General features: G+C 37.9%; 1 protein-coding gene across 1 annotated transcript; it reads right to left on the reverse strand.

Annotated features, from left to right (window-relative positions):
- Positions 1-4,588: 4,588 nt before the first annotated feature.
- Positions 4,589-26,646, reverse strand: NOP14 (NOP14 nucleolar protein). Its single transcript, XM_009992807.2, has 18 exons — positions 26,321-26,646; positions 24,098-24,232; positions 23,092-23,233; positions 22,375-22,520; positions 21,836-21,973; positions 20,213-20,335; positions 18,862-18,993; positions 17,239-17,557; positions 15,832-15,962; positions 15,508-15,593; positions 13,707-13,842; positions 11,757-11,858; positions 10,765-10,918; positions 8,085-8,244; positions 7,134-7,281; positions 6,062-6,180; positions 5,237-5,392; positions 4,589-4,892 (listed from the first exon to the last, which is right to left on the reverse strand). The coding sequence occupies exons 1-18, from the start codon at positions 26,516-26,518 to the stop codon at positions 4,793-4,795; spliced, it is 2,625 nt and encodes an 874-aa protein (XP_009991109.1). The 5' UTR covers positions 26,519-26,646; the 3' UTR covers positions 4,589-4,792.
- Between the last annotated feature and the right edge of the window lie 473 nt (positions 26,647-27,119).

The following is a 27,119-nucleotide window of genomic DNA, read 5'->3' on the forward strand; positions in this document are numbered from 1 at the left end:
GCCGCTCCTCCTGGCGTTGAAGCCTTTTTTTTGGTGAAAACACACTTGTTCCAAGAAGAGAGAGATGTTCTTTCGTTAGTTGCTACATAACCATCTTGCAGTAGCAGTTAGCTGTGGTGTTGATACCCAGAAATTTCCAGCCACCTGACAGAAAAAGGTAGCTGCAAAAGATTTAACTGTTCCTAAACCAAACCACTCCTTTAAAACAGTAGGTTTTTTTACACACAGAACATGGAATAGATTTGATATCGATAGCACCATGCAGCACTGTTCTCTTGTCCGGCTGCGTCTGGTGTCCAAGATGCCTAATTAAAATGTGAGTGTATGGCTACAAGTGGGCTAAGCACATGTATCTTCATAGTCTTAACTACGTAAGGATCTGCCAACAAAGTGTTGAAAGCAAATTAATACAGGTGTTGAAAGGACTTCTGGTTCCCTTCAAGGAAATAGTCCTGTCGGTGGTGTGGATTTAGAGTTATTAGCACTCAGATGAGAACCTTTGCTCAGAAGTGACATCTCTGTCATAGATCCTCCAACTGATTAGATTTGGAGGAGCTTACCTAACTGTAACATCCAGATTAACGTGCCAGTTAGATCAGATCGTGACCTACTACTTGTGTTTACCTGAGCATTTTATGTACTCAGTTTGATGTGAGAAAAGGAATTTGGTAGACATGGGTACAGACTCTGAAAAGCAAACAGTTACACAAGGATCACTGCTGACTGGGAGGCAAACTGCTTTCAAGTGCTCCAGAGTAAGCATGAATAATTATTTATGTCTGGAAAATATATGTAGATAGATTCTTCTGGTCTGAATCATTGTGTATAACTGACCAGGTACCATCTGAATTCCCTGAGCCCAGTTGTGTTCCTGCAGTCAACCATGTCATGCAATCCTGCATGTAAACACATCACACTGTTTCTAGCACCAGATAGGTCATTGCCCACCCCATTCCAGTGGAAGGCCAGTCCAAAACCTTAGAGGTCTGATAGATGGTAACTAAAATTTGGGTTTTAGACTTCATTTAATAATATTAATTTTTTCCTCATGTCAGTTGATTTTTTATTCAAGTAATTAATGCCTCTTCCACTCTGGCTTTTACTTCCCTGCTCTGCTGCTAAAGAACAAGAGTATTAACCCAAAGATTAATATTTTAAAGGATCTAATGCCATACAGGGTCTTCATCTTAGTATTTTATACTCAGCCAGTGTTCAGACTGCATGGAAAACTTTAGTTATCCACCCAGACCTAATTTATTGAAGAAAAAAGAAAAAAAAAAGCCCTTACAAATAACCAGTCATTTTAGCTATGCAAGATGGCATAGCCAATATATTTAGGACTGAAAAACTTGGTTAGCCTTTTGTCTTAGAACAACTGACAAAATGAGGAAGATCAGAAATAGACACATGATGATCATGTCACTGAACTCCCTTCTTAACGTTGCAGTCTCAGGGGACTGCTAAATTCCTTCGCACCTTCTCATGAACAGAGAACGTACCTGTTTAGCTTAGGTGACAAACTTGTGTCAGAGACCAAAACGAGCAGATCCTGTGGGAAGGTTTTAGCCCCCTGAATATCTAGCACCTCAGTCTCAGATTATGAATAATACCATTATGATTAAAGCTGCCAAATGTTTTACATCATAGCTTTTGTTTATCTTTCCCAAATGCTCAGAAGGCACATCAGAGGAAAGCAGCCCCATCAGTTCCCATTGTTGAACAGGCTGCAGTATTGGACACAGCAGCCTCTGTCCAACAGAGCTCCATCTTTGTTTTACAATAAACTCCACCTGCTGAGCTTAGGAGCAGCCTCAGTACCACTATACGGCAGAAGCTGGTGGCAAAAAGTAGTGGTTTACACAGAAATGTGGTTACTCCATGGTAGATGATAACTTCTGCAAGGCACAACTGAGAATATCAAACTGCACTCCAACTTTCAACAGACAACCAAAAGACCAAACTGATGAGCAAGCTTTTCATGCTGTCATAAATAACATAATTCATGCAATTTCTATCTGAACAGTTTTATTCTCGCCCTATTCTTTACAGTATTCATATTCAGAGTAGCTATTCTCTGAGACAGCTGATGTTGACAGATAAATGACCTTGAACAGTCAGCTGAACTAAAGGCAAAATGGTAATTTTCCTTTTCTGTGTCTCATGACTCGACTGTAGTTACAGAAGTTTCTTTTTTTGGCCAATTAATAACAGATTTATAATTGATAACAGATGTGTCAAAAAGGCCTGTTATGACAATTCCTGGTTTAAGAGCAACACAAGAACAAGAGAATTATTGGTGAATGTGACTGTGTTCAAGAAACACTATGAGGAAGGGTTTGCTGACTCTCAAGCTTGTCCAAGCCCTTTGTAGTCCAAATGCCCAGACCCTCCTACCACACCAGAGTACCACCGCTACTTTGGTAGCTAGGCGATGACAGAACTATCAGATCATACCAATTATTAAGCTGAGGCAAGAGACTAGCTAGTCCTGCTTTCCTAGTCATGTAAAAACACTACATTAAGCATCACCATTAGTCCCAGGTTCATAATACTAAATCTGATTTTCGATACTGATAATACAATTCGCAAGAATGCACACAGTGATTTTCATTCAGCATCATTTCAAACACAACTACTTTATGCAAGTTTATCAACTAAGGTTTCCCTGACCTTTATCTTTTTTCATCAACATTGCAAGGTAACCCTTCTCATTCTTTTCCAAAAAACACATCCTTTCTCACAAACACTATAATCCCATCTTACTTGTGTGTCTCTCATTTCTTTCTTACCTCCCAAGCTGCAAGTGTTATCAAAAATCACTGCCCCAGAATCACAATGCAGCTGTCAGCCTCTCTGTGATTCTAATACCCTGCTGGGTAAATCCTCTGAAGCTACTTGCTGTTGGAAAAATAAAGTCAGATAAGTAAACAATAATACTTTTTTGACAGTTTATTTGTGCAAAGCAGAAATATACTGGGACTAAAACCCCAAACAGAAAGTGCTGATTTATAGCATGAAAGAGGAAGTTAGCTACTTCCTCATCACTTCAGTCTTAAGTTCTTGGCTTGAACTATATAAAAAGGTTTTTTTTTAATACAATATTTTTATTAAATAAGAAAAAAATCCATACTGTGCCAAATGGAAATAAAACAGGAAGTATACTAATCTTCTGAGATCCCTTTTAAGTTTCAGAAGATGGCTTTACTGACTTTGGCAAGGCTAACTGAAAATATATTTGTTTTCAGAAGCATGAATAGGTTTCAAGCACAGAAATCTTACTAATTTTTATGTGACATGAGTATCTCTTCCATGTATGTCTAGTATTCAGCCTATTTTAACACTTAATACAACTGGTTTTGCAAGCCCAAAAAAGCTGAGGATGCAACGTTAATTGCATTCCTACAGTCACGCTGAAATTCAACAAAAGCCGTTTTCTTCAAATAAAGTGCTTTTCTCTTTGAAGAAACATACATGGGTAAACCTTTAACAAGACTTACCTTACAAAGATAGTTTTGTCATTGAAGTTTAAATGTAAAACTTTAAATGTTTAGTCCTGCTTCCATTACGAGTCTCATTTGGAAAAATAAAAAAACCCACAAACACACAGAACAAAGAAAACATTCTAAGCCAGTCTGAACCAATCAGGCCTAACTGTTAAATGAGATTTACTGCCAGCATTTAAGTCTGTCTTCAGGAACAGCAGGTAAGCATTGCCACGCCTGACTTACCTATTGGCCAAACCAGGAGATCGGATCTAGGAACAGCGTTTGAAAAAGGAAGAAATTTTGGAGGTTCTGTTTGTTTGTTTGCTTTTGTAAAGAACCATGGCCATTAGTTCAAGCTTTATAGGATGATAGTTTGCTCTTTAGACTGAAACTGGAACATTACTGTGAAAGGGTATTTCATTTTCCTAAGAGTTTTCCAAGAAAATAGTACAATTTTCTTCAATGCATCACGACTGTCACTGAACTTACCAAATAGGCAGATTACACTGAATACCTGAATAGTGAACCTAGTTCAGAGTAGCTTAAATAACTGTGATGCTCTTTGACCCATTGCAATGTTTCTTCACAAGTAGAGCATTAAAAAAAAGCGTTACAAGTATTTATTTGCTCTATTCACAGAGCAGGTATTTTCCAAAGTCATGCTGGGCAGTTATCAGTAGTTAGACATACCTTAGAAAATAAATGGAAGAGAGTTAAGGATTTCACTGTCCACTCAAATCGGACAGCTACAAATACCCTGAGGAATTCTTGTTAACCACCCTAGCTTATTAAAAATCTCAGAGCTGTGCTCCATTCAAAACTTACTGAAGAGATGGACGGACATACAGCTTTAACAAAGGACTTCTGCTTGAAAGCCGATTCCATTTCTCCACTGAATACATGAATTAGAATATCCCGATGCTACGGACTAATTAAAATGTTACTGCTTAAATTGCAAATATACTACCCACTATGAGAGCTGCCTACAATTATTCAGTATTAAAAACACAGTCCAAATTAGACTAAAACCAGGTCACATACACCTAAGAATTCTGATTACTCATCCAAATAGTCTCTATTAAAATAAACAGAAGTATACCACATACAAAAGTGTTATTTTTATTTTCCTTATGAAAACCTGTGGATTTTTCCAATAAGCAGGTTTACTTTTTCAGACAGATCTGATGATGTAGTCTCCTCAAAAGGAATGCATCCAAAGAATGCAATTAAAATCTGTTCAAGAGCCATAGGATTGGGGTATTTTATATGGCAGTAAAACCAAAGTTTCCTGCTGTAGATGGTCCTAATTAATTCTTCCCTTTTTTCCTTTTCATTGCTTTCCATTCACCTTCCTGTGTAGCAAGGCTACCAAGAAGCTCTTTCACTTTTCTTTTTCTGGCTGAATCTCTGCAAAACAAACAATCGATATAGACAATACTTCAGAAATATTAAATAAGGGGAAATAAGTAAGTATAATTATTAATTTATAAAAAGCCCCACAACTCTTACATTTTACCAGTACACACACTTTAAATAAAAACATTTTGCATATTCTTAAACTAGAGAAATGAAACTGCAAAGTTAAAACCACTTAAAATTATCTCTATTGAAAATGTTTGTTTTTCCCCAAATTGTCCTTTTTATTTAAGTTTAGTGTGGTTGATCATTATTGTCAGTCTTGGCATGCAGCAAAGAAATGAACACACAGCAGAACAAGCCCCAAACTGGTGCTGAAACAAAGGCTACGTTACCTCTCCATGATTTCTGAAAGTTGCATTCTAGCCAGAAACTGGTTATCCTTTCGAATCTCACGAATGGCTCCTTTAAGTTCACGTTTATGCTTCTGAATCAACTGCTTTCTTTCTTGCTCCTTCTTGCTGCCTCCGTGTTTTCTTCCAAACTCTAAACTGCAATGAGGATACATGTGCAATCACAGAACACCTTAATGAAGCCAATTTTTTCAGGTTTATAAGCAGGGAGGTTTTGTATGAATACAAACTCAGTATTTTAATTCCTGCATAACATACAATTCACTTGCAAAAAAAGGCGCTGCCCAATGAACATAGAATGGTTAGGGTTGGAAGGGACCTTAAAGATCATCTAGTTCCAACCCCCCTGCCATGGGCAGGGACACCTTCCCCTAGATCAAATTGCTCAAAGCCTCATCCAATCTGGCCTTGAACACTGCCAGGGATGAGGCAGCTACTTCTCTGGGCAACCTGTTCCAGTGCCTCACCACCCTCAGAGGGAAGAATTTCTTCCTTAGATCTAATGTAAATTTACTCTTTCAGTTTAAAACCATTGCCCCTTGTCCTATCACTACATGCTCTTGCAAAAAGTCCCTCTCCAGCTTTCCTGTAGGCCTCGTTTAGGTACTGGAAGGCTGCTAGAAGGTGCCCCAGACACCTCTCTCCTTTCCTTCCTTACCACCCAAGCAGCTCGTCACTTGTGATTTGTGCACAAAATCTAGAAGAAAAACACCTGGTTTATGTCCTGTTTCCCAAATCCTTCTAGCTTGCTGAAAATCTTAACGTTTAAACACACTTTTCCTTCGCATCAAGTGTTGCTTTACTTACACTTTCACAATTTTAGGTGTGTACTGTTTCAATGGCACTGGCTTCTTTTTCTCACATATCAGTGGAGTATAGTGTTTCACTTTGTTCTCTAGCTCTTTCAGAGCAATGTGATACCATTCCTGAAAATGCAAATCGAATTACTATCTTAAAAGCATAACACAGACACCATAATTCACAAACTACTAAAAGCTGCATCAACAGTAATGTTCTCCCCATACGTTCTTCTTCTGGGTAAAATCACTGCTATTCATTAGGACATTGCTAATGCTGAAATGCTGTAAGCGTTCTAGGCTAGATCATTTTTAAACACTTTTGGAAGTCTATTAAGATGGTTTCACGGACAATAAGAAAGGTCTTCAGATAGCTTCACCTAGAAGAGGAAGAAGCAAGGCTAAAGCCAGTTTAACTCAGACTCTGCCTTTCAGGGTCATTTTAAGAACAATCGTTCATTTCGTTGTCAAAAAACATAGGCCATTTCACACCATTTATGTTACAAAATCTTGTTCTTTAAGGATATTTCATGATGCCTCTTTGAGGACAGGGCAATTCTGTTGCATTCAGAAGAGACAGATTAAAAATTTGAACTTCATTGCTAGAAAATTAAACAACTGCCCTGTTTAAGTAAGGTAGGTGACCAGGCATATTTATGTTAGTTTTACTTAAACAGTTATAAATATTACCTCATCAGTTTGGTACATGTATTTGGTCATTCCAAGGTCTTACAGATTCATCACAAAAGTACAAGAGCAACTAGATGACCCGGCTACTATTCTTATAATTTAAATCTCATGGAATGTTACAATATTACAAGCTAAGTACTAGTCTCTTCAATATGAGGGGAAGACAAGATACACAATGAAAAAAAAAATATTTTCTAAATCTTCTTCACTCTCCTTTAGTTTTTCCACAAAAACATCACTATGACTTTTGAAGAGCACAAAAGGCAAATGCCTAACCCTTGAAAAAAATCTCACTGATGCTTATACTTGATTTTTGTTTAAATACAGATGAAGAGCTCACAATTTCTTAATAAAACTATCATATCAATTATTTCATTCTGAGGAACACATACCTGCATTTTTTCAGGGTATTCATTCACTGGCATATGTTGCGTAAGAAGTATTCTGACAGGATGCATTATTTCATGGAATGACGGTAAAGACTCGTACAGAGCTGCACATTTTTTAATAAGGTCAAAACACAGGGCTAGACATGATAACCTGTTAATGCAAGTGAAATTGTGAAATTCTTTTGTGCAAAAACTGTAGTGGATTTTCAAATAAAATGAATCAAATTAACATAGTTTTGGAGCATTAGCAGTGTCTATTATTAAGACTGCCTGACAGAACCAGTTACAAGGCTGTTTCTAGCTGTTAGACTAAAAGTTTCACTCTACTACTAAGCAAATACCCAAGAAATCCATTAGCAACAAATCTTTATGTCAGTGCACTGAGCACAGGCCAGCACTGTCTTTGCCACTTCTGTAGAGTAAGAAGTTCTCATACTGGTTCTAAAAGTGTTCTGGCACTGGTTCTGAAGTTCTAAAACTTTTTTGAAACAGAATTAGGTTTTTTGTTTTTGTTTTTGTTTTAATTTTTAACAAAATGCTTATTCATCCCTGAAATAAAGTTATACAGTAACACATGCACAAGGTGAAAAATGAGGCTTAACATTACTTAAGTTTTACTACTTAAGTGACACTTTCTAAAATAGTGTTTGTACGTAAATACAGTTATTTGTTCTGAAGAGCTTGACAGTTCAAAGTACTAAGCACCTCCCCTGTCTCTACATCATCCTCATCAGTTCACAGCTGCACTGAAAACAAATGGAAGGGCTGAGCACTCCAACAAGTGCTTTTCATCATGTTCTGGCAAAAGATGAGCCATTTCATATGCTACAGAGTAGTGCCATAAAAACAAGGCAGAAAAACTCACTACTGTTTTTACTCCTAAAGCACACTGCCACTGAGATTACCCAAAAGATGGTCTGTTTGGGATTTCTTCTGTTCACATTCCCTACGTACCTGATATGATTCATTTCTGTTCTGCTGGTTTCCTTTAATCTAGTCACAATACTCAATGGCAGATTTTGCTTCTCCCAACTTTCCAGATCTTTCTTATCACACACCAAAAGCAGTTCTAAATTCTTCCCCACTGGTGTAAACGGATGTACTACAGTATAGCCTAAAAAAGCCAAGAATAATGGTTAAACAAGATTAATTCTAAGCATTCTTCCTGAAGGAAGAAAAAACAAGAACTCTTTTTACATCATACTGCCTTAAGAAATACTTGATCACTTATATTTTTCTAAAATAATGGAAGACACTAGAGCATGAGTACATTCACAGCTAAGTGCTCTAGCCACACTGCCCAATTCACAGAATCCAAAGGCAGGGACTGGGAGAATGAAGAACCACCCACTGTAGGAGAAGATCAGGTTTGCGACCATCTAAGGAACCTGAACATGCACAAGTCCATAGGACCTGATGAGAGCATCCATGGGTCCTAAGGGAACTGGCAGATGAAGTTGCTAAGCCACTCTTCATCACATTTGAAAACTCATGGCAGACTGGTGAAGTTCCCAGTGACTAGAAAAGGAGTAAAATAATCCCCATTTTTAAATTATTTGGGGGTACTGGTGAATGAAAAACTGAATATGAGCGAGCAGTGTGTGAGATTATGATACATACAGACATATGCAAGGTTAGGAACTTGAGTTTTAGTATCTGCTCTGCTTGCAAGAGGACAGCAGATCTCATTAACAATTCCATCAGCTAAGGCTATCAACAACGACAATTCCTTCCCACTCCCTTCACCTCCAGCTTTTCTCCTTTTTTTAAGTCGAAAGCAGACTGCATTTCAGTCTTTTATGAAGTTGTATTCCATCTAATTTCTTCATGTGAAAAATGTATGGATCCAGCTCATAAAATTAAACCAGTAAGTTTTATGTGCTGATTCTACTTACTGTCAAAATTGAAATCCAAGAAATTTTTTGGTGTGACAGTATATCAACATTCCAGAGAAGTGGATGTGTGCTCATTTCGAAACATTCTGTGTTGATAGCCTAGCCATCACATTTATCAGCAGTACTTCCACCACGAATATTTGAAAACATGATTAGATACTTTGATAACTTCAAAACATCCATATCGACTGAAAAATTCTCAGAGAGCACTGTGCCTCTAATGGATCTTTTATTGATCTTTTCCTCACTGCTAACAGAAACCAACACCATGCCAATTTAACTAGTGCAAAATCATTAACAGAAATACAAAGGAAATGTTCTTTAAAAAGCTAACACTTCATCATCCATTACTACTAAATATTTTAAAATAGTTTATTCTCTGATTTTGCAGAATCCTGTGTTTTAATTGTGCCAAAAACCTTTGTAGATCAAACATTCCTAAGAGATTACACAAAGTAGAAAATAGTTTAAGTGCTATGTAAGCCACCCACTCCATAACCTCTTCCCACCTCCTTCTAAGAGTTCAGCTGTCTGTGTTCAAGAAGCCAGGGCTTAGCTCTGATGCAACCCAGCTGTGTAACCTTGGCTCACACTTCAGAGGAAACTGCTAAGCTGTGAGAAACAGCTGGGAGAAAGTCTGTAGGGTACAGTCACACAAGAGAAAAAAGGTGAAACTGCAGTGCTAAGCAGAGCTGCAAGACAACCAGTTGTTGGTACTACTGAAGATGTACCAGAATACTGCAGCAACAGAAGCTGAACCATCACCAGACTGATGACTACCTAGAGAACAGAGACTGTTCCGGTGTCTTACCAGGAGTGACAAGTATATGAATACGCAGCCTGTAGTACATTAAATCCCAGGCATCCTGTGAGTTTGCCAACAAACAATGGAATTATTCAATTGCGAATATCCTGCCTGCAGAGTCTCTCCACACATGCTAAGTGACACTCGAACTGATCCAGACAGCGATACTAATACATTCATTAGTTACTATGCTCTGACAAAGCTCCTCATAAGTGAATTATTGTCACTGAACTTGTCAACAAAAAAGCCCCATATCTAAAGTAACTTTAAAGCTAGAAATGAATCCAAAAGAAAAAGTCAAAGAAAGAGGAAGGCTGGCAAATTAAAATAATTTGCTAGCGTATGGATCAAATTGAAAAGATAGTTTTATTCTCCCTGTTGTCTGTACAAGTTGCGAATTTTACAGTTATGTTACAATGCAGACTGATCCTGCTTGTGGAGACAGCTGCCCCATTACACTACAACAAATCCATGTCAAATAGATAAAAAGCAAAAAGATGAACTTTGTGACCTACTTGTCATTTATCTTGGTGATATGGCTACTAGCTGAAGCGGGAGGGTATCTGCAGCATTAGCTGCTGCCTCACTGTGAAGATACAGGGTACTCATCGGGAGTCTGTTAGGGACTGTGAATTTCAGAGCACAGTCCAATCACAGAATCTATTTAGAACAAAAATACTGCAAAAATACTGCACCATGGGCAGCGTGACTTCACTTCCTGTAGTAACTTCAGTTCCTTCCTTCCTGCCAACAACATTAGAGGATTCAGTTTGCAACAAGATGCCCAAGAATCAAGGTTGTGTATGGCTAACCTAGCAGATGACTTTGGTCTTTTGTTCAAAAAAATAATTTCAGTGTGAAATATTTTTATTGAGATTTAAAAGATAAACCCTAATACTAAAATTTATTACTCATATACTCTAAGCAAACTCACCCTGGGCCTGTTTTTTGGGTAGAGATATGTGAAGTACTCCAAGAAGAAAATTGATGAGTTCTGGTACAAATCTTCTGGAGAGAGAGATATATTCCAGGAACAGACAGCATATAAATAACCCTTTAATAACATCTTGCAATGTTGTGATGCGACACTGAAAGAAAAAATAAAAAGGCAGAAAATATTCGTAATTAGAAGTCTATACATCACAAACAAATACAGGATGTCCCAAAAAGCAGAAATATTAAATAAGCCGTACATTTTTAAAATCTGTAAAATTACACCACTCAATAAAGAGTATATGCAGAACTGTCTGACACAACAGTTTTAGCCACTAGAAGGTGCTAAACTACAAACAGTAAGTTCTTTTTGCTTGCTTACTCTGCCATCTGACCTCTTCTTAAATTTTAGTCCTACTTTTTTGCTCTCCAATGCCTCATATCCATTTTCAGAAATGAACCCAGGAAATATAAGGCTCAGAGCAACTTGGACATCTGACAGCAACAGAACAACTAGATCAAGACTTTTGAAACATATCAACAGGATATTTGGATAGAAAAATAAAGACATATTTTAACTGTACTACAATGCACTGCATTAGGTACATTTTTCAGGGAAAACAGTGCCAGTTTTCAAGTAAGTATCTTTCTTAAGTAGCAACGAATACACTGTATGGAAGAGAAATTACTAATGAATGATTTCAGACTATATTCAGTTTGTTCTATCAGTCCTATGTAATTTGCCACATACGGAATTCTTGTGAGACAGCTTGAAAAAGTGATCAGATGTGGTTTTGTGAGTCAGACTGTACTCCGCAAGGGTTTTTTCGTCTTTGCTTTATCTTCCAACTACTCTCTGTTAGTATACCAAACACAAAGCTGCCTTTTCAGTACATTTCCAATATATACATTAATGCCAACACATATATTTGGAGCCCTAGGAAGAACCAAGAAAATGAAGTTATATACTAAGATACAACATCATAGACATACCTTAGTAAGCAGCTGACTCATGTACATAAAAGCAGGTGTTACAACTGGATGCCAGAAGTCAGAAGTTGGAAACAGCAGAGATGTAATTTTCAAATAAATAAGCTGACAGCACATAAAACACAGGAAGACAAAATATAGTTAAGACGTTATTCCTAGGATCTTGACTTTACACATATGTAACTGATGAATGAGTAACTGCCATGCAGTAGTCTAAAAATACTACAACATACATCGTTTTAAGACATCCGATATGATACATGGCCTATTTATTGAGATGACTAAGTTAATGGAGAAAATGGAATATCTATCATAGGTCTAACATTGCATTAATTCAACAAGGCAGCTGAAAGAATAACCAAGAAGGTTAAGAAAAAAATCTGACCTCCTTCAGCCCACCACAATCACATACCCTCATACCACATAAGCAAACGTGCAAGGGGCCACACAGGACCTGTGACACCTTTCAAAAGGTCCTCAACACAGACAATTAAGTGACCAGGATCCTCAAGCACTAGCACACATGAACAAATAACTCTTGCAGCCAAAGACCTAAACAGTGATTAGGTATACTTTTACTGAAGGGGAATTGTTAGAGAGCTACAAGTGACCTTCTGTCAAGACTATAAGGACATTACTCATCAGTTGCGAGGTGATTTTGAAAATTATCTAAGTGGATGTTTAAATAGTAAGCTAGAGGCAATTAGTCTTATTGTTTCAGCTCTGTTTCTCTCTGTGAAGTTTCTGTCGTACACAAACATTCTCCTGAACTGTTTTGGTTACTAAATATCACAGTTTAAATTTCAGGTTCGATTAACTACAGGCACATATAAGGTCTACTAACACAACTGGTCTAAGGAACGTTCATTCAAACAAGTTCTTTAAGAATAGGAGAGTGATAAAATTCCACCCTGAACGATACCAATGGCTTGAAATGTGATAAAGCCCACTGAAGGGAATGAAAGTCAGAATTGTGATTGGTGTCATAACGGTGACAGTGACAAAACAAAAATAGAAGTTAAAAGCCCTCTACAATACGTTTCCTGCAAAATTCAAAACATCCTGAATAAAGACTCTTCAAAAGAACTCCATAGAAATATTTTCCAAGCTGCAAGAACCAAGTCTTCTAAGCAAATCCTTCAGTCTATTTTCTTTCAATAGTCTAATTATTCAATTAGGCAGCACTGCTTCATCAAGCTGGAAGGCAAAAAATAAGTAGCTCCCTTTGAGTTATTGACTTATGGCTTGTCTTTGAAACCTTTTACTACAATAAACAATTACTCATTTTCCATATGCTCCATTCTTCAACTCCGTAACAGTCGTTTACCTAAACACTGAAAAAGGAGTCTGTTCACATTTAGCATGGCCACTGAAATTTTAAAATATTACTAATGTAAGAAGGAAAGGTCAACGCTGAGCCATTAATTTAGCAATTATCACACATGAAGTACTAAGAAATGTTGTATTTTTATACCCACAATGATATTTCATTGTTATTTCTGTTAACTCAGGGCTATGGAGCACTTTTTTAAACATGTGCACTTAACACAATCAAAGGAATCAGGACATAACTGACAATATCTCTTCTTCCTAGAACTACTCATTTAAGTTTCATCAGGAAAACAAAGAGTGTTCTGCTATGAAAACTGAAGTGGCAATTTTAAGATCTTTTCCCCTTATTAATATTACAGTCATGCTTCTATTCTGAAGAACATGTGTGGAGGGAGTTGTTTCTTTGTGGTTGTTTCTCAGGATTTTTTTTGTTGTTGTTATTTTTTTTTGTTACAACTCATCTCCAGAGAGTCAATTTAAAACCTTGAAAAAGTTATAGATGCTAATAATTCATTACATACTTTGAAATATAAAATTAAATTTAATGTCATCTCGCCTTTACTGGCATTTTTGTACTAATGGAAAGAACAAGAGATTTTGCTAGCAGTACGCATTTCTTACCGTATCTAAACCTGGAAATGTTGCACGGCCTTTGACTTCAATTACTTCTTCCATGTCATGTGCAGCATCTCGAAGGATAAACTTAATACTGTCACTGGCTGCCTCAGGAAACATCTGGCAAAGATTGTACAATGGCCTATTAACAAGAAATATAAGTCATGATCAAGTTACACCATTGATGTTAACAAAAAACTGTTTTTTAAGCACCTGTAGGAAGATTTCTTGTGTTCCATCTATATTACAAAAAGAACAAATTCCCTGAAACAAATTCCTCTTTTTTAGAAATAGCCACCTAGTATATAGATTATTATTGTAATATTTTTGGTTTACAGAGACATGTATTTTTCATTGGGCCTTGTGAGACAATCTTTGATTTGGTAGTTTCTGAATCTTATGTAAAAAATAATTTAACACTTTAAAATGCACTCCCAAATCATCTGCTATGGTTAAAACATATCCTTCTGAATCTCCTAACTCTTCATTTTACTGCACTGAGGTATGCTGGCACACACTAGGCAGCCCACTACCCTAAATACTCTTAGGCAATGCTAAATAACATGTGAGGCAGCAGTGTGGTTAGCAAAATTATTACTTAAAACAAGAAAAAATCCACAAATTTAGCTCAGCTCCTGGCTTACGGTTAGTGCCTACAAGGAGATACAGTCAGAAGTCTGCATCTGTTTGGTCAGAGTCTTTCCAGTATTTTCAGTTTAAAATGTCTGTAGTGATATTAATAAATCCCAATTCTAGAAAACAATCAAAATATGTTTACACTTTTTTAGAAAGCTCCAGCATGTGTGACAGTACGAACAGGTCAGTGCTCTTGCTGACGAATGCAATAGAGCAATGAATGATAAATCTGCACATAACAGATTTTTTTTTGAAGTTATTTAATTTAGCATGAAATAAAAAACATATGTTGAAAACTACATACAAATAACTCACTGAAAGAAAGTTATCTAGCCTGCAAAGCCAAGACAGGAATCACAGATTAATTTTGGTTGGAAAGGACCTTTGGAGATCATCTGATGCAACCTCCTGCTCAAACCATGGCTAACTTCAAAGCTGGATCAGGCTGCTCATGGCTTTGTTGAGTTTTGTGTATCTGCAAGGATGGAGATTCCACAGCCTCTCCAGGAAACTTGTTTTAATCTTCAGCACCTTAGCTGTGAAGACTTTTTTCCTTACATCTAATTAGAACTTCCATTGTTGCAGCCTGTGTCCATTGACTCTTGTTCTTGGCTCTATACCTCTGAGACAAATTTGGCTTTCTTGTCACTATAACGGCCTCTCAGGTATTTGAGGACAACAATGCCAAACTGACAACTTCCTGCAAAGTGTTTATTTGAAACTTCTGTATGAGCTTACCACAACACTTTTTAATTCCATTTTCATCTAGTTCCCTGAGTGCATTCACAGAATCGAAACCCACAGAAAAAACAGATTGCAAAGGGAACTGTACACTGTCATTGCAAAGCTTAAAATCCTTAATCAGCAGTCTAAATCACTTCATATACGTGAAGCTTGCATGCATACATGGCATTATTTATCCACTACCCAGGAAAACATTTTGCAGATCAAATGCATTCAAACATTCTGAGGTTTTGAAAATGTATTGGTACAATCAATAGCTCAAGCAGTACATGAAACAAAGTTAAAACAACATAGAGATGGAAAGTTACCAGTTGCCTACAATCCCTACAGAACTATCTGAAACAAACAACACGCTAAATGCTTTATCCTAAGTAGCTTTTCTCTTTAAATCATAAAAGAGCAAAAGTCCACAGGATTTATTACTTACAGGACCAGTTTGTCAATTGTTCTGAGCTCTGGTAAATCCAGAGTTGCTAACTCTCCAATATACTCCAAAATGAAGCCAACCAATTTCTGCAAAAAGCACAGTATGTTAAAATTATTCGGGTTTTTTTTTCACTGTACATATTCTTAAATGGCACAAAAGAACAGTGATACAGAAGATAGAAAATGAAGAGTGGCGTGTTGATTCTACTGCTGTTCACAACATAGAAGTATGTATGTTTTACACTGCTTCCTGTATACTTACTAAAACTTAACTCTGGAATTTAAAGTTAATTTTAAACTTTGAAACAAAACAAAACCCCCATACTTCCAACTTCGCTTTGTTTCCCACTGCAAGGCTTGGATGATTGCACTTCTGAATCCTCTCCAGTATAGTAAGCTGTTGTTCTATTGTTCTTCCAGCCAATAAAGACTTAAACGTCTCATAGGACTCAGGAACTAGAAAGTAAGAACAAAAATTGACCAGACAAAAATCTCAAACTTAACATATTTAATTCAAGTGAACATCTACAGAATTTTCAGCCTGAAAATCATATTCAGAAAAAATATACCATACAGCTTTTAAACATTAATAACCTATTGGCATATATGTAACGTTATGAATATGAACGGAAGTCAGAAAATAACGCAAATGTTTTTCAGTGATTAACATTTAATTCATCCTGTATCTGCTGCCTAAGCTGAGCACAACTATGTCGACACACACAAAGCAGAATTAAACTTAAGCACACATTCAACCATAAAATTACCATAATGCAACTGGCTCTACGTTTAACTCATACCTAACTAGCTTTTTTATGAAGGATATCAAGAAAAGTAAGAATCTTGCCACCAACAGAAAATAATTTAAAAAAAACCCCAAACAATTGGCATATATTTAGTCTTTTGCATAAGTTCACATGCTTCACACATCCTGATCGGTTAAATTTTCTGAGTTATTTTAATGTGACTGCTTTCTGGTTAAAGCAAAACCTGAATGCAATTTAAAAAGCTTTGTGTAATATATGTTATCTCATTTTGATGGAAACACGCAAGCACTTAAGGAAGTTGTTTGAAAGGTTGTTTAATCTCACAACAGATACTTTTGTTAAAGAAATCCCCACTAGGACAATAGTTAGATGCATTATGTACTTAATATTAATGAATGTTTTGTGTACAACTTGAAACGTGCCTCCTCCTTCCTCCTAGGCACAGACCCAAAAGGAGTCAAACTTTTGAGTGTGTCTGACAATATCGCAATGTTACATCACAGGGATTAAACCTCGGAATCCTCCTAGCATCTTCTCTGACAAAAACGTCAGTTCAAACACTAGAGAAAGTAACCTTTTCTCATTTAGCTATAAGATAATAAAATACTATTCTGGCTTCCCTTATGCAAAACACTAGCACTTTGGACTGGATGTGTTGGTGGCCTTCAGAAGGAGTACAGATCTTTTTGTTTTTCTCCCCAGTATTTATCTTTCAATTCTAAGGCTGCTCAGAGGAGCAGAAACAGCTCTGGGATGAAGCAGATCTGGTTCCCACTGCTCACAGCACAACTAGGGCTGACCACTAAGAACAGCAGTCACTGGCTGCTCTCGGAATAGTAGAAGACAACTGTGAAGCAAAACTTCATGGATGAACAGGAATATGTAAGATCCTACAAGGCAGAGGAAGAGACCAGTTATAAACTCCCTGAAGACAACAGGGATCTCTGGATCGGTCCTTCACTTACCAGCAAATGTATAGGGAAGCTCTGATTTGGCAGCTTCCATCTTTGGATCTAGTTCCTCCACGTTTTGTGATTCGTTTTCATTTGTCTTGTGTTTCTTCTGTTCTTTATTCCCTGCAGCTTCTTCTTCACTCTCATGGTCAGATTCAAGATCAGAGTGGCTATCTGCAGCAACATCCTCCTCATCGTCATTAGCAGATTCTTCCTCACTTTCTTCTTCATTCTCATTATCTTCCTTCCCACCTTCTTCTTCATCATCTTCTTCCTCCTCCCCCTCTTCTTCCTCCTCCTCCTCTTCATTTTCAATATTCATTTTTCCATCCTGTCAGTAGAGAAAATAAGCCAGTTAGAACACTAATAAAGTGACAGCACCTAGCCAGAATCACCATGCAAAGCTACCACTAAACATACATGAACAGGATCTGAGCCTTACTCCCCTGACCAAGCAGTTAACAGCCAAGAAGGGATTTTAAGGAGAGAACATGTATACAGATCTAAGAATAGTAGGGTATTTCCATAGGCCTGTAAGAAACCGGAAAAATAGGAGGTAGTACATGAAAACTAAAAGAATCAACACAAAAGTAGAGACTACAAGCAAATGATATAAAAAAGTTCAACATCACTTAGAGGAGCATTCTTGGTTAAAAAAATTTATTCCCTCTCTGTATTAAAATAGCATATCAGATAAATATTTTTTCTCATCCTGATTTTATTAATCATCAGGTTGAATTCACATTCACAATTTGTATTCTCCCCTTTGAGGGGAAGCAGCAACTCCCTTGCTACTTACATGTAAGAGGATGAGAGGAACAGTAGGCACACACATGCACCACAGTCGGAGTGACTCACTACATCAGCTTTAAGGTTATATTGCCACCTTAATCAGAGCTGCTCATAGGGGAATGGTACTTTCAGAAACCCACTCATCCTCAGGCTGAAATTTGGTGGAAGCTATACCAAATACAGCAGAAATTGAAAAAAATGTCCAGAAGGACTAAAGCCCTCTCTTCAGCCCAGTAGCCTAACTGCATAGAAGGCTACTATAATAGGAGTACAGTCAGTAGATTGAGGGAAGTAACTATTCCCCCTACTCAACACTTGTAGGACCACATAGAATGCAGCGCCCAGTTTTGAGCCTTCAAATACAATAAAGACAGCCATAAACTCCAGCAAGTTCAGCAGAAAGCCACCAAGATCGTCACGGGGCTGGGGCATCCGTCCCATGAGAAGAGGCAGACCCGGGCTTGTTCAGCTGGGACCAAATAACCACCTTCCAGTACCTACAAGGGGTATCATTGAGAAGGCAGAGCAACACTCTTCATCACAGCCCACAGCAGCAGAATGAGAAGCAATAGGCAGAAGTTGAAAGAAGTGACCTTCAACCTGGATACAAAGAGAAACTTTACGGATAGTCAGTGCAACAGGCTGCCCAGAGAGATGTGCAGCCTCCATTCTTGGAGATTTCCTAAGAACAGACTAGATGAAACCCTGAGCAAACTAGTGATTCTGTAGTTGACCTTGCTTTGAGCAGGAGGTTTGATTACAGGTCTCCGCAGGCGTCACTTCCAAACTAATTTTCCTATCTTCTTTTCAGAACTCTGAAAACTCTGAAATTTTAAACCTTACCTTGTACGACAATAAACGTCTGTCATCTTTATCCAGAATAAAGCCATCAGCTAGGTCATCAGCTGACACGTGGCTGGGTTTCTTCTTATTCTCCTGTTCATCTATTCCACGCATTCGACGTAGTCGATCAGCCTGTGTTTTAACAGAAACACCGCACACGGATGTGAGCCATTCAGATCAATCAGGAAACTACACCAGAACGTAAGATCCCTCAAATACTATAGCTAAGAAAATCAAAGGAAAAAAAGAGTTAACTGGCATTACTCAACAAGCTGATGAAAAGAAAAACCAGCAACTTGAGAAAATACGGGCAAAAGCTGATGATACCTTATTTTCTGTGGAAAGTGCAATCTCATAAGAGCACAAAGATAACTGGATTAGCTTACTTAGCAAGCTTTAAAACTGAGTTTACCAAAACCACGATGTTCTCTCATTTTAAAATTTATCTGTTTTGCTTATGAGACAATGCACAATTACTAGAAAATGTAAGCTTCTGAAGTGTTTTATGGTTCTGCAGTGTTTATCTGTGTTTCCCATATATGTAACAAGTTTATAGTAAACACAACTACATCCTAAGATTTTTAAGATATACCAAACTAGTAAATAGACTCAGTGGGCAGCATCGGAACCGAACATTTACAGAAAGATTTCCACCTGGGCAACGAGATAGACTGTGCATCAAACAAGGTGACAAGAACGGAGAAGAAACAAAATCCTTCTTCCTGTTCTGCTATTAGCTACAGAGCTGCTCCAAGGTAACCTGAAGGTACTGGATCCCTGCAGTCCTAAACATGTCTCAAATGTATACCAAAGCAAAAAGAAAAAAAGGAGAAAAACATTTACCAAATTATTCATTCTTTCCGTAAGACTCAGAGCTCCATGTAATAGAAAGAGCACGCAACATTTCCCAAGAGAATCCTATTGCTCTGCAAAGCAAAGCTACACACGTGCTAACGCTGGAAGACTCTTGCAACAGCAGAAGAAAACAATAAATGACTTGCCAGCATATAAATTCAACTGCTGCGCAACACGATACTCCCCCTTGCTGACTTAGAAGCACTTCTCAGTGCTGAATAATTTAAAACATTTAAAGGCAAATCAAAGTGATATTACCCCTTTATTGAAGAAAGATCAACTGACTTCATAAACCTCACTAGTCATGTACTAAGCCTACGTTTTTTTGCTGTAGTACCAGACTGCAAACAAAACACAAACAGAAGATTTCCTGAATTTACTCTCTGACGAATCGCAGTTTAGGACAGCCACTTTCGACCTAAGGTCAGGCAATGAATATAAGCGGTCACTCCCAAAAGACAGGCCCCAAAACAATCTAAAACCATAAATGGTATACCTCCAGCTTCTGGAGTCGTGCCTGCTCCTCTTTTGCCAATTCTTCCTCTGTCTTCATCCTTTCTGAAGGTTTTGCTTTCATCTCGAATCCAAGTTCTCGAACAATCATATCATATTCATCAGGCTAAAGAAATATTTATACAGTTGTTTATTATCTTAAGTTTTATTATTCTGCTTTGCAGCCACCCCTCTGCCAGACTCACAGCTAAGAAATAAGACTGCTAAGATATAAGGAAAAGACCATTTCCAAAGAAAGCTGCAAGAACATTCAACTCAGTATTAAGACAAGGAATGGAATAAACACTTACATAGAAATTCTCCTGGAATCTCCCCCTCCCCTATTTAAGTTACTCAAAACTGAAAAAACTTACAAATAGTATCTTAAATAAAAACTAATTTACTTATTAAATTAAAAACTTTAAAATACTGTTTATTGTTTTCTCAAAAAGCAGTTACAATTAATAAATTCATAGTTTACATTTCATTTTATACCACCAGACACGAGCTAAGTCTCTGAAATCTTAGTTATATAGATGTCTATCTCAAAGGAGATAAAAAGAGATGCTGATATCCAGTGAGTTGAAGGAGCATTCTTGCAGAGATTACACTGGACTTGCAAACAGAGTCTTCCTGATACCTGCTTAAGTCACTGAACCATACAGCTTCTCTAAAATAGTGTTTATGCATTTTTCTTCTGACATGACTAAATAATTTTCTCCAATTCAACGTTAATGTTATACAGCATTACTAATTCACACTTTGCATCCTTGACAATTCTTCAGTTGGATCCACACACATGAAGCAAGGGAATCTAATCTTCCTCTTCAGCAAATTACGATGACAAAATTTTTGTCTAAGATACTACATTACCAACATATTAAAGTATTCAGCATGTTATGAAACATCTTAAAACCAAAAATCAATAGATAAAAATGTGAAGTTTCGATCCAGTATATTCTGTTTGGTATCTGAGATCCGTTTTAACATAAGATCAGTTCAATCTTTCAAAACCTGATTTCCATTGCCAAGGAATAAATGGAAATTCACAATGTTCTGCAATATAATAAAATATTTCTTCAAGAATAAAAAACAGCACAACGGATTACAATACCTATTATTAGATTTAAAAGCTTTTTTCACTTAGTATAAAATACGAACCATAGAAAAAGCTTTAAGACCAGAAGATACCTATTAAAAAGTTAAATACTTTCCTTCCCTCTTTGTAGAGACAGTACCCAATTTAAAACAAGAAATGCTTGTTGTCAAATAGAAGGAACACTGCAAAGGCACTCAAACTAAGTCAATGTTCTCAACAATTTTAGTTTTTCAACAAAATCTATTTGCCATAGAAATAAGCTGTAGCCAACAGTGTTGTTCAACCTGCAACCTCTCTCAGATTTGATAACTAATGAAAAGCAATAGGTAATTAAAACCTGACAAATCATATAAAACCCTATATTCCTCCAACTAACCAAACCATCCTACAACTGTACCATTCCTTCAATGTGAATAGCAGGCAACATTTCATTTTACAGAGTGATGAACTTTGCCTTATACTTCAGCCACTACGAGTCAAAACCACAAGTTACTGGAACAAGAGAACATAGTCTGGCCAAAACCTTACCTTTGGCTTTTCTGCCTCTTTTTCCTTTCTCTCTGACTTTGGGGTTTTGCGTGCAATAAGGGTTTGGATTTCCTTCCAATCATTGTCAAGCTTTTCTGTGAGTTCTAATGCACTTTCTCTCCGAGTCTGCCTGTCTTGCTAGAAAAAAAACAAAACAAGAACAAATGCAGCAGTTATGTTCAGATGAACATGACACAGCACTTCCAGAGCAAAACCAAAATGCTGTCTTCAGCAAATGAATAATTTCAAATATTTAATATTTTAAAGGTGTAAACATTCTCTGTGGAAGAAGCAGTATAGAGTTACGCTGAATGGCACAAGAGTTGCATACAGAAAACAAATTAGGAGTCAACAGAAGGGGAGATTTGGGGATACAAAAAATGCCTACAAAGTCAGATGGACTTTATTCAAGGAGTTTTGGCTCTTCTCCTAGACACCTATCTCCTGTTTTCTATGCCACTACTATTTTATTCTGTGAAGACAGAAACGGTGACAGCTTCTTATTCATGCTCATTTATACTTTAGGGCTAAAAACTCACCTTTTCTTGTTTAGATTTGGCTATCATCTCTTCTATGAGTTCCTTCCTAGATTTAGGTTTTTCTTCCTCTTCATCTTGCTGCCCACTTGATGCTTTTTTACGAAGGAGGCCTCCACCCCCTCCAAAGTGAGCAGCAGTTAATTCCGCTAGGGGGGGAAAAAAAAAAAAGTAGATTGTGAATCCTTTTCAAATCTTCAAATCCACACATGAGCGTTGGAGTGCTGCTGCTGCTAGGACAGTATCTCCCTATCCTTTGAGAACAGGAGGAATTAAAACAATTGAATCCATCATGTGCTATTCCCATCCCTATGGGAACAGCCATGCCAAGAGAGACTGAGCTAGACACATAATTTACGCTGACAAACGTAGGAACATGTTTTTTTTCCTTATTTTAACTACTACTTAGTGCAGAGGTGCAAGAAAGCAACCAGAAAACTCAGATTTCAAATTCTGCCCAAAAGGCTCAAAATACAGGTACTTATGCCTGCTGAAAAGCCCACAGATTAAAGAAGCTTGCCAGGTAGGTAGGTAGTTCCAACTTCACATCTGCTAAAATCCAGAGAGCTATTCTGTGTGTGGTTAAGAAGTAATCAAATCTTGCTTAAACATCCCAACCAATTACATAATAGTCTTTGTCACGGAAAGACAGTACTGAAAAAATGATGTACATGTACCAACAATGAAATGAGCAGTGAGATAGTAGTCAACGTGTCTTACCTGACAGTGTTCCTTTTTCTTCTGTGTCGCTGTCACTATCAACAATATCATTTAGTTTTTCAATTTCTGCCAAAGATTGGCCATAATGAGTCAATTCCTCATCTTCATTAAGATTATAGATATTCTTCTTTCCATAATTTTGCTAAGAAAACAAACCAATTAAATAACAAAATATTTTTAGTTCCCAGGCAACAAATCAATAAAGTCTGTGTTTTTAATACTAATTGAAGAGATTCTTATTGCAGTGTTCTGCTGGAACAGAACACTGGAATAAGAGCACTAGCAGACCAATGCTTTTGTTCAAATACATTAAACATTAAGTGAGGGGGTATGATGTCTCTCATTCTTATACTAATGTAGAAATGGAGTAACTCAGAAAACCTAAGGAAGTTCAAGTTTTATCTGTATATCGGTAACATCAATTCTTAATTACTACATTTTGGGCCTAATAATTTGTATAGCTTATAGTCTGTTTTATCAGCAGAATATAATATTCCATTCAATTTTGGAGACTGAGTATGATGAGGCAGAAAGAATGATACTGCACGTACAATTCATATTACAGTATGACAGCAAGTTACAGAGTTCTGGTCAGCAAATGAAACAGCTGCTGTTGAACAGCTGTACTGGAATCTCAAAGGGTACTTGATGGTGGTTGCCTTTTCCTAATTCAATTCCGAAACCACAGCAGTCAAAGAAAACCAATCAATCAATGAATCTGCTTAAAACTGGCTTTCTTGCATATCAGTGCTCAAAAGTGCTCACAGAAATTTCTGCTTCAAAAAACTGTCTTGCAAAGCCAGAAAGTTTTCATGAAAAATTTTGGATTCTGTCAAAAAATTGTTTTTTTCATAAAAGTTCCAAATATATAAAATGAAAAAGAAAGCACTACACTGTGAAACTCTCTGTTAAGGAGGACACTCCCAACCTAAAAAGTAAAGTGTTTCTTGTGGTTTTGGTTTTTTTTTGTGGTTGTTTTTTTGTTTGTTAAATTCCTATACTTTACCTGTCTTTCCAAAGTGAATCGTCTGATCATCTTTTCCTCTGGACTTATTTTGGTGTTATATTCACCAAAACGTTTATCTTTAAACACATTTGTCTTTTCCCTGTCTTTATATTCTTTCAGTAATGTTTGGGTACGCTAGAAGGAAAAAAAGGAAATCAAATTAAAAAACAAAAATAAGAACTACTTTCAAAGCCAAGGCAAAAAAGGCTCCATGGTATTCTGGCAATATAATCTAATTTAACAGAATGCAATGAAAGAGAAGGAAAAATTAACGAGAAAAGAGATGGGAAGCTCATATAATATATTCAGAGTCATTTAAGTTCTCTTACAAGCTGCACATACTAAGATAAAATATGATACGCCGTATCTCACCTTTATTTTATCCCATACAAAAACTCTCCATGGACACTAAAGAATTCTTATTTGTCTGAAGCTTAGTATACAAAAATAACATATTAAAGAGAGCAAAAAAGCCCCAGTGTCAGCTACACCTCTTTTAGTCTTGTCATCTAAAATAAAAAAAAAAAACAAGTGTGTACATATATTTAGCTCTCTGCTTTAGTCTTGAGCACAAGGACGTTATGTACCAAGGCAGTAAAAGGAAGTTTAGCAGACCTATACGAGGTAGTATGTGCTGTACTTATGGTACAGGTAAGGAGATAGGTTTGCCTTTCAATGCTAATGATAGGGACCTAATTCATAACAAGCATTTGATTTACCTTACTATTAAATAAAAATCAAATGCCTTGCAACGTGGTATTAAACACTCATAATTTTTTTTTCTAAAATCTGGACAAATACCAATGAAGACTGAAGGTTAATTTAGAATTTCATGCTGAAGATATTATATAGTTTCCAAAGTTTAGACTGAAAAAAAAAATCCATGTTTATGTGAAACACATTAACTGAATCGTACAGAAAGGTACTGTTGCTATTGATATTACCACAAACTCACAAACTGCTGCACTGAAGGAAGAGGCCGAGTGTCCTACAACAGGCCCCTGCAGCCTCACTGAGCATTCACAACTTCCAGATGCTGCTGTGACACCAGAAACTCAGGTTTCATCTACTATTGTGCCAGTTCTACCTTGTGTTTACTCTTGCACAGAAAATATAAATTATAATGCAGCTTAAACACTATGCATGAACTTTAATACCTCTTAATACCTTGGATACGGAAAAGCACATTTGTTTATCTGATATCCTCTCTCACTGATAAAAAATTACTTAATGTATCACCTCTCACAATGCATGTAAAATGACAAACTATCCATTTCCTTTTGCTGTGTGATTTTTAAAAAGAACTTCTCTTTTCAGTAAGTGTTTTAAATTCTGTTCCATAACAGAGTGTATGTAACACTTCAAAGAGAATCTCAGGTGGGAAACTTTTAAATTATGTTTTTTTTCAGGTTTAACAGAATCTACATAGATTTTAACTTCTTTTCTAGTTTTTTTGAAGGGACAGATCATAAAAATTTCCAGTGCTTCACCCAAGGACAAGGTAGGTTGCTGGAATCCCAGATGCATGTGATGCAACTTTCTCCCTTATACATTACGGATTTTAGCCAGGTATCTAGTGATGTCAGTACAGAAAGAAAAAGAGACAATTTTAAAGCATAAAGCATAAGGGTGGAAGATGAAAGATTTACTTAAGTTATATGGTCATTCTTATGAGAGCAACAAGGACAGATCATTATTTTGCGTTCCAACATGCTTTTACAACACGACTATTTAAACAGTGCACAGAAAGTCATCTGCAGGTTTCCAAAGCAATGGTAGTTTCTTTGTAACTACGTATTTCTCATTGCATTCAGACATTAGTGCCCTTTCCAGGTTTCACTATTACAGCAATGTTGCACAGTTATCAAGAAGTTTAACATCCTGCAGCAATCCAAACTGACCAATATAATAAACACAACCACGGGCACTCGGGTCGAGCATTTGTGTGCTGACAACATGTGCCGTTGCTTTCCAGACCTGAGTAATTTGAAAAGGGAATATTCCCACGCTCACAGCAAGGGAGACTTGCACTGCTGAACCCTGTGGATTGCACTGGAGGGAAACATTTTCAGCATACTCTCTCTCAGCATCTGAGTAGCGTGAGGTGACCAGGCACTCCTCCTGTGCTTATCTCATCTGAGATGGCTCCAGGCTTACCACCTCTCCACCACAGCTGCATCTACAGGTGCTATCCTTCCTCCTAACTTTCTGATGTCCTCTTACCTTCTTGATAGCCTTGGATCGTGAGACACCAGGCAGCCCCACATCATTCTTGGTCTTCCTCCCCAGGATGTCAAACTTCTGCCTGTTGACTTTCACCTCAAAGGGGTTGCTCTTGACCATGGCCATAGCTGACTTCACGGGGCCCTTGGCTGCGGAGGTCGCGGAGACCTTTCGCTTCCGCTTAGCTGCCTTCCCCATTTTCGATGTGGACGCGTGTGGGGAAGAGGGGGGCTCAGTCCTCACTCAGCGTGCGGGGGCCAGGCTGGAGATGCGAGCAGGCCGAAATAAATAGCGCCGGTGGGGAGGCGAAACCCCCCACACCGTCCCTCGGGACTGACCCTCCGACGCTCCCCACAAACCCCGTGAGAGCCGGCGAGAGGCGCGGCGCAGAGCAGAGGACCGAGCAAAGGGGTGACACCACAACACCCTCACCACAGAGGCCGGCCCCGGCGGCACCTCATGCGCCCCGGCAGCCTCGCACCTCTCGCGAGAGCTTCCGCCAACTATCGCGAGATTTGCCGCTCTTCTCCCCTCCCGCTGTGGGACGAGCCGGCGGGAGGCCGGGAAAGGTTCAACGCACTACATATCCCAGCAGGCAGAGCGCGGCGTGCGCCGGGGAGACAGGCGCGCTGCTGCGCGGGGCCTGCTGGGAGCTGTAGTCCCCGGGATAGGGAAGGGGCGGCAGCACAGGCGCGCAGAGGCGGAGCGGGCTGAGGCGGGCGGTCGAGCCATGGTCGGGGCGGGCGGTTGCTGCCTGCTCCTTGCCCCCGCCCTCGGGGAGGGGGAGGCCGGTGCCGGG

Source organism: Tauraco erythrolophus, chromosome 5, assembly GCF_009769465.1.
Source record: "Tauraco erythrolophus isolate bTauEry1 chromosome 5, bTauEry1.pri, whole genome shotgun sequence".
In the NCBI taxonomy this organism is placed as follows: Eukaryota; Metazoa; Chordata; class Aves; order Musophagiformes; family Musophagidae; genus Tauraco; species Tauraco erythrolophus.

Bases quoted from the DNA above. Each gene is read 5' to 3' on its own strand.
- NOP14 (XM_009992807.2), bottom strand. From the start codon at position 26,518: ATGGGGAAGGCAGCTAAGCGGAAGCGAAAGGTCTCCGCGACCTCCGCA. The intron at 15,594-15,831 runs GTATGGGGGTTT...TGCTTTTTGCAG, and splicing joins GAAACAAAGCGAAGTTGGAA to AAATTGGTTGGCTTCATTTT. The intron at 11,859-13,706 runs GTAAGAAATGCG...ATGTGCTGTCAG, and splicing joins CATTTCCAGGTTTAGATACG to CTTATTTATTTGAAAATTAC.